The sequence below is a fragment of the Nannobrachium achirus genome, assembly GCF_963921795.1.
Source record: "Nannobrachium achirus genome assembly, chromosome: 6".
NCBI classification, from domain to species: Eukaryota; Metazoa; Chordata; class Actinopteri; order Myctophiformes; family Myctophidae; genus Nannobrachium; species Nannobrachium achirus.
This window is the reverse complement of record NC_137815.1, coordinates 22,029,830-22,038,225: the sequence shown is the minus strand read 5'-3', so window position 1 is coordinate 22,038,225 and position 8,396 is coordinate 22,029,830. Positions and strand designations below refer to the sequence as shown.

At 43.5% G+C, this 8,396-nt stretch overlaps 1 protein-coding gene across 1 annotated transcript; it reads right to left on the bottom strand.

The window, feature by feature from the left end:
• Positions 1 to 336: 336 nt before the first annotated feature.
• Positions 337 to 6,882, bottom strand: LOC308287357 (CCHC-type zinc finger nucleic acid binding protein-like). The gene is made up of 5 exons (XM_080728506.1): positions 6,830 to 6,882; positions 3,470 to 3,603; positions 3,273 to 3,338; positions 2,934 to 3,132; positions 337 to 1,464 (listed from the first exon to the last, which is right to left on the bottom strand). The coding sequence occupies exons 2-5, from the start codon at positions 3,570 to 3,572 to the stop codon at positions 1,347 to 1,349; spliced, it is 486 nt and encodes a 161-aa protein (XP_080584632.1). The 5' UTR covers positions 3,573 to 3,603; positions 6,830 to 6,882; the 3' UTR covers positions 337 to 1,346.
• Between the last annotated feature and the right edge of the window lie 1,514 nt (positions 6,883 to 8,396).

The window sequence follows — 8,396 nt, the reverse complement described above, 5'->3', positions numbered from 1 at the left end:
CGAACCTAAGCACAACAGTGGGGGCGCGGGGGACTGCAAGGGAAAGCCACGCTTGTTTTCGGTGTTGACGACGGAGGCGCGTCGTCTCAGGCGACCGTGAGACACCGCCGAGCGAGCGAGTCGCCGTGACGAGGGTTGCGATGGTCGCATGAGCCGACTCAGCGCCGTTACCGAGTGAGTTATGTGCCATTATGGACAGAATAGTAAATCTTCGTCCTCCCGACTTTCGGCACCTCCTCGCGGTCCAAGTGAACACAGCGAAGCGCTCCCTACCTCCTTGCCCACCACTGTGTTTGTTTCATGAAGTGTTAAATAAAGACATAAGTCAGGAAGCTGATGATTCCAGTCCACTCCCCTTCCTCCTCCTCGTTTATTGGTTGGTTAAAATTACAGTTCTACCGTCTAAAGCCACGCCCACTGTCTACAGCCACCGCTGTAAAAAGAAGCTGAAGAATGATCTTTAATCTTTACACTCTGTACTTCTATGTGATATATTGTACAAAAATAACATTTGGATTTTTTTGTTTTTTTTTTGTTGTGAAAACATTTTCCTTTCCGTGTCCAAACCTAAAATTGTTATTTTTTATATTGATTTTGTAATTTTTTTTTGTCTTTTCTGGTTTGTGAATCCGTTTGTCCATCTCTCCGTGGCGTTCTTTGATGTGTTGTGAGCCAAACTGACCTTCAGTCAGCTCAACTGTACAAAAAAACTTTTACATATTAATTAATGATCATGTTTACATTTTTTCATAATTATGTTATTATTATTATTAATAAACATCTGGCTTTTCTGTTGGTTTTTTCCTTTCCTAGTGTGATGACATGATATTCGTCCTGTGATCTGATTGGCTGTAGCTTAGCCCGGAGGCTGGCCAATCACATTTCACCCCTATGACACTCGAGCTCAAATAAGTCCATAAAAACAAAGTGAATTCTCAAGCTTATCTTAAGCTCTGCCTTCCTCAGGTAACCCAATCCGTGTAAGAGCTGAGTGGGTCACATGACTCTCTCAGCCAATCGGCTGAGCAGAACGGTGGTCTTAAACAAAGCTTTATTACATCTCTACCAAACTAAAGCTGTAGTTTTTCTTTTTTTATGCAGAACAAAGTGGATTCTTTTGTAGTTTTTTTAAAACTTTAGTGTCCTTCCTTGTATCTTTGCTCTGACTGGCTGGTTCCGGGGCTGACCGAGTGCCCTCTGGACCAATGGTAAAAGGCGGATGAGAGAAAATAAAATAAAAAAAGAAGAGAGAAAACGATAAAATAGAGATAAAAATAGAAATAAAAAAGAAAGACGATGGTTGAGAGTGGGAGGGTGTGTAGGTTTGTTAGTGTGCCAGCAGGCCGCTAGGCACTAGCTTCGATGGTACACTCCTTGGCCAGGTGACCCGACTTCCCACAGTTGTAGCAGTTGACCTCAGACGCTTTGCTGCAGTGAACCGCCACGTGTCCAATCTCTCCACACCTAGACAACAAACACACACTTTATTAGAACTCATGAAGATCACGTGTATTAGCGTAGTTGAAAATAGTATTGGTTGGTGTCAGTGGAATAGAGTATTGAGACTGTGTTGGGTGGTTTAAGCCCCTTTTCCACAGGCCTGACACCACACCACACCACTCCACACCACACCGCCCACTTGTGACAGGTTTTCCACTACAAGGAACTGGGTAGAGTGGTGTGAAGGTGGTACTAAACGTGGTACTAAAAAGTATCCACTCTAGAGTAGGTCTGAGCTAGGCCAAACGGGGCCAAACACTTCATAATGACTGATCACTCACTGACTTTTCATTTAGACCACCAGGATATAGTTGTAGTACATGATAATAGGTTCTATTGAGTTGTGACCACTATTATAATCTATTATAGTGAATTATAATTATCATAGTAATACATTAATACTTTAAAGTGTATTATAATCACAGTTATAATCCATTATAGTGTATTATAATTTAGGATAGTTGTAATACAAATTTATATTGTATTATAATCACAGTTAAAAGGGTCAATTTGTTTCTTACCGATAATACCGGTAATTTTGTGTAATGGAAAATGTAGATATTTTTATGTGGTGCGGTGTGGTGTGGTGTGGTGCTAAAGTTGCAGTCGAAAAGGGGCTTTAGTGTCAGTGGAATGGAGTATTCAGACTGGGTTTTATGAACAATAGAAACACTGTCCATCATTATCACAAGTTGTATTATGAACAGATTGTGTAACGCTAGAACTGGTAGGCTGGCTGGCATTACCTCAGGTAGCCTACAACTAGGAGTATCTCGCCTCCTTATAACTGATAATCAGAGTCAGATTATCCATACATTTGCATGTGTCTTTTTTTCTTTCTGATGTAAGCAGCTACAGGAAAAAAAAAAGAAAAAAAAAGAGATTATGTTTCTCCTTTTGGTGGCTGAATAGTAAAATCGTTCATCGCCATGTTTGAGATCAGTGGAGCTCCATCTGGTTTTGTGCCCGTGGGCGTCTCTCACTCCAGTTTGACAGATTGGGCACTGGTCCCCTGAGTACCTTGAAGACAAGGTCCATCGCAAGTTGCTGTACTCTGTCCTCTACCGTGAGCCATTCCAGCCTAGTAAAGTGAGCTGGGGTTATGCGAGTCCTGGGAGTGAGGTCTACTGTAACAGGTAGGAGTAGTTTTTCTCCAACCTACAAAGAGCAGTTCCTTATTAATTAATAGCAGATTAATTTGAGTTCTGACCAGGCACTCTCCATGTGATATCTGTGATAGGACAATATTGGCTAATAAAATGATCTGTGCCGTGTCGTTGTTCTGACAGCACATTACTCTGATGTCGCGTTGGTCTGACTCACCCCATTACAAACCCTAACCGCACATGTAGTCGCCTAGTCGGGGTAATGAGATGTCGGACTTATGGGCAGTCCGAGATTGATCAGTCGGGCTCTAGTTTTGTTGTTCTTACCGGTAACATTTGACCTTCTCGCATCCCTTCTGGATGTGTCCGAAGCCTCCACAGGAGTAGCACTTCTGCTCGTTGGCGTGGTCACAGTCCCGTGCCACATGACCCCCTTTCCCGCAGGTGTAGCAAACCTGCTCCCTCTCCTTTTTAGGCTCCTTACAGTCCCTGGAAATATGACCTGAGCCACCACAGTTATAACAGGCTGGAGAGGAGAGGAGAGGAGACAATAGTTACTTTAGGTTAAGTTTTGACATCTTCATCTTAGACAAATGAAAAGTATTTTAATAAAACACGGTGGACAGACAGGCAGACAGGGTAGACAGACAGACAGAAGTGTCTCACCATCTTCAGTTCTCTCACAGTCCCTGGCGACATGTCCTGGTTCTCCACAGCGATAACAGAACAGATCTACACAGTACACACACACACACACACACGGTTTAACTAAATGTAACTTGTGTTCCATTTTACGTCTGAACACTGAACAGTTTGAAACAATCAATGATAAGTCAGACATAATGACAGACAGACAGACTGACCTTTTCCTCGACCTCGTCCTTTGCCCCGCCCTCTGCCAGCGTTAGGACAGTTTTTGATCCAGTGACCCGTCCGGCCACACCCAAAACACTCGTTAGTGCTCATCACCACAGCAACCACTACACTCCTACTACACCTGCACAGACAGACAGCCATAAGATATTGATCTACACATCCACACCTTTGCACGACACCGTTGTGCAAAAGGGCTCAAATGGTCAATAGTAATCAATAGAATAATCAAAGATCATTGTAAGTTGCAGCAGGCCCCAATTGCTTGAATGAATAGATAATATTAGTGCAGTGCGTGTTTGGCTCCCGGTATCGCAGCTTGCAGTTGTCAGCGGCGTGTTCATTTGGAGCACGTGGCCATTAAGAGCGTGTGCCAGTTCAAAACGGGTTATTATCTGGCAAGTGGTCGGAACTCGGAAAGGCAGCTTGAATCAGAGTAAACGTTGCGAGTCATCAGCACACATGCAAATAATGGCCATTTATGCATGGCTTTTGTTGTAAAGTCATGAGAGAGAGAAAGGGTGCACCGGGTGATTAGTACACATCATTTATTATTGTCCCTCTTATTAAAAATACAATGCCGAGATAAAAAGATAACTTGGATGGCATATTTTGCAGCATTAATCATAGGTATAATCCGGGATCTATACACTGCTTCTCTCCTCTGGTTGCTGTGGGGTTAGCCTACTCCTGAAGGGAATATTCAAATCAAATGGTAGTGGTATGTTTTACAATTCTTTGTTGCATTAACAAGTTTGGGTTCAACTAGGGCTGTCACGACTCACAATAAGCCCTTTTGCAAATCCCGCCCCATTCTGCCCTGTTACTATGATAGGACATTTGACCCTGGGCAGATTGTTTTTATAGTGGCAGTGAATGGGATTTTTTTTCCCCTTCATAGCCTCATTACAGCTATATAAAGTACCAAAGGAAAAACATCTAGGTGATATTAATAAAAAGGGAAGACAAAGGTACAGTAGTTACATTGCAAAACAGGGGGTTTACCCGAAAATATATGTTTTAATTTGTTTAATCCCAGTGGGACAGAATCCTCTTTGCAGATTCTTTTATAGTGGTAGTGGATGGGATTTTTTTCCCCTTCATAGCCTCATTACAGCTATATAAAGTACCACAAAAAACACATCTACGTGATATTAATAAAAAGGGAAGAAAAAGGTACAGTAATTACATAGCAAAACAGTAGTTTTCCCCCCGAAAATAAATGTTTTAATTAGTTTAATCCTCTGGATCAGAAAGAGAATAGACCGCGCATTGCATCCTGGGTAGGAAGAGGACAGAACTATAATCCTAACCTCACATAATAGGCTGGCTTTTCGTAATTCTGCCCATTTAAAATATATGTACCCAATCGTGACTCTTAGACCATTGATATGGTCCATGTGAACTAGTTTGTTGAAGCTTATTCATTATGATGAGCGAGATCACGGCCGAGATCGCGGCCGTACCGGGCGATCGCCGTGTTGCGCACTGCGGACAGTTTTGAAAGCCACATTTAACATTCTCCACTGCACAAACTCCACCCCCGATAGCAAAAAGTGAATGTTTTTTTCTGGTTGGCCAGTCAGGGAGTCTCAGGGACCAATCAGAAGGATGACAAACGGTCTATTACGACATTTTACATGGCGATTAATTGCCACTCAAATAATTGCGATTAACGATTTAATTGCGTATTTGTCGTTGACAATTACATTTCTGTTTGGCTTGTAGGCTTTGAAGTAGCACCTGGCAGATATGACACATAACCCAAATATACAAAGAAATTACTGACATATTTGACAACTTTAGTGGAAACAGCCGATCTACAAGCTCACAACGCTTGTAGATCTGCTATTTCCACTACTTTTTGAAAGTGTTCGAAACTATATTAACATTTCTCAACATGGAAACGATTATGACGATTATGCAAAATAATTGCGATTACCTAAAATAATTACGATTAGACGATTATGTAATAATTGTGACAGCACTAGGTTCAACAAGAGGGAGAGAAAGAGCCCCTGAGTTTCTGGGGAGCCGTTCTCCCATGAATTGCTTTTCTCAAATATACTGGCAATCGCTGATATTTGGACTGACGGGTATGCTGGCAGGAACATTTAGAGATCAATAAATGAGTCTTGTACCGGCCAGACGGAATCACCCACACAGAGTTTGATGCTTCATTTTACTGTCTCAGGACTTTCTTACTGTCTCAGGAGACTGTCTTTGACTGTCTCTGTGTAGAGTGTCTCTTACTGTCTCTGAGAACAGCTGAGACATTATAAGACGATAGCTTTTATTCTGTAGATGACGGACTCCTGATAACAATAATAGAAAACAGAGAAATTAGTTATTCACTTTTTAATTTGGGGGCTGTAATAGGTTTGGGTTTACATAATAATGTAATGTTGGTCAAAATTGAAATAAACATGGAAGCGATATTTTGATTCATGATGGGTTAATGAAGGCAAACATTGGCTTAGTATTATTTACAAGATCACAACAGGTTTGTAGATCTGCAATTTTGGTTTGAAGGGATATGGTTTAGAGGGGGGGAAAACGAGAGGACCATGCAAGCACAGCTTCATTGGGGGACCCCGGTCGACAAAGTATATAGGGTTTGAAGTGATTTTAAACTACAAACAAACCTGATTAATTAATTAAAATACTGTTATTATAACCTGACAACACACACACACACACACACACACACACACACACACACAACAGGTTGGTTGGCAGTGGGCACTGGGGACCCACTTTTGATAGGTTAGCGCACTCTCTCACACACACGCACGCACAGCACGCGCGCACCCACCCACCCACCCACCCACATGTTGTTAGGCGTCCACTAGGCAGGCAGCTACGCCCACCCACGCTGCAGGCCTCCTAACAGCCCCAAACTACCAGGCTACACAGTGTGACCCCTAAAACCCCATCACTCACTGATCTCACACACACACACACCGATACACAGAACACACACGCACCACTGTCCTCCTGTACTGTACCGGACGCACACTCACACACGCGCGCGCACCCCCTCCTCCTTCGCACCCCGCACTGCTGTGTCGCGCACCGTGTTTGTTTATAACGTCACCGTACAACGAAACAGAACGGTCCTCTGACGCAGTAACAGTCGGGGCCTTGCCGTTAGCCTAGCGCGCATAGCAGCATCACGGTGGCGCAAAAAAAAACACACAACAACAGCCACGGTTCGGCTGCTTTAGCGTCGGCTTTAATGAGCGCGTGTCCGTGCGCGAGGCGAGGAAGAGGGGTTCTTGTTTGTATTTTAGTTATTTTTTTAGTGGAGGGGAGGTTAGAATGTTTGTGCGTATAATATATAAACTCACCTGGCGACGTGACTCTGCTGCTGTTTGTTTTCTATCCCTCCTCCTCTCTCCTCTCTGCGACACGCGGTCTGCGCACGGCACCCTGTATCCCGCCCCCCATCATCTGCACACGGCACCTGTCCTGTGTGTGTGTGTGTGTGTGTGTGTGTGTGTGTGTGTGTGTGTGTGTGTGTGTGTGTGTGTGTGTGTGTGTGTGTGTGTGTCACACGAGGTTTCCCTTGCAGTATGTCAGTGGTTCTCAAACTTGGGGTCAGGACCCCAAGTGGGGTCCTCAAATTATTGTGTGGGGTCCCCCAGATGATTAGCTTAAAATTTCATATTTTCACAATATTTATCTGTGGAACCAAGTCACATTAAATGTAATACCTACAATTCCATGAAGTGCTTGTCAGGGTGGGGCCGTGGGGGTCCCCATGCAGTAATATGTTTATTTTGGGGGTCACTGCCTAAAAAAGGTTTGAGAACCCCTGGAGTAGGCCTATCAAACATATAATTTTCCAAATGTCTGTCTGTCTGTCTGTCTGTCTGTCTGAGTGTCTGTCTGAAACAGCGTTTCTCCTCAGTGGCTGGAGCAATTGATCTGAAATCGCATCACCATTAGCATATGAACACACCTAACATAACTGTGAAGCCCGTTTGTCACTTTCACAAATCGTATGCTGTATATTAGCATTTTTATGGTGTATCTACTATCTATTCTGCATCTAGCATGAGGCTTATCTATTCTGCATCTAGCATGAGGCAACATGTTTAACCAGCTCTGTGTGTGTGTGTGTGTGTGTGTGTGTGTGTGTGTGTGTGTGTGTGTGTGTGTGTGTGTGTGTGTGTGTGTGTGTGTGTGTGTGTGTGTGTGTGTGTGTGTGTGTGTGTGTGTGTGTGTGTGTGCGTGCGCAAAAATCATGCAGATCGGTACACAGTATCTCTATAGCCATTAAACGAAACGGGTATTTCTTACATTGATGCTCCTACATATTATCATGTAAGCACCAGTTAAAGTTACTTTCCATCCCTCATAAACTGTGTGCACAGTGCACCCCATAACCCACACACTGCACATCATTTCAGAGCTCATATCTTTGAACGGGTAAGAGCTAGTGTATTATTATTCATGATAATTCTTGAGAATGTTTGTTGATTACAGAATCAGCATTACTGTGTTTGTCACAATCATATAGTATTTTGGACTGCTGTCATTAAAAAAAAAAAAAAAAAAAAAGTGCCTACCCTGGAAATCATCTTCCATCCATCCATCCATCTTCAACCGCTTATCCGGAATCGGGTCACGGGGGTAAGAGTTCCAACTGAGATCTCCAGATTTCCTTATCCCGAGCAACTTCCTCCACTCCCGCAGGGAGTATACCAAGGCGTTCCCAAGCCAGTTTGGAGATATAATCCCTCCATCTGGTCTTTGGTCTGCCACGGGGTCTTTTCCCAGGGACGCGCATCGAGGACCTTCCTAGGAAGGCACTCGGGGGGCATCCATACTAAATGCCCGAATCACTTAAGCTGACTCCTTTCCAAGTGTAGGAGCAACGGTTCTACTCCAAGTCTCTCTCGGGTGACTAGA

Bases quoted from the DNA above. Each gene is read 5' to 3' on its own strand.
- LOC308287357 (XM_080728506.1), bottom strand. From the start codon at position 3,572: ATGAGCACTAACGAGTGTTTTGGGTGTGGCCGGACGGGTCACTGGATC. The intron at 3,133-3,272 runs GTGAGACACTTC...TCTCCTCTCCAG, and splicing joins CTGTGAGAGAACTGAAGATG to CCTGTTATAACTGTGGTGGC. The intron at 1,465-2,933 runs GTAAGAACAACA...TTTGTTGTCTAG, and splicing joins GAGAAGGTCAAATGTTACCG to GTGTGGAGAGATTGGACACG.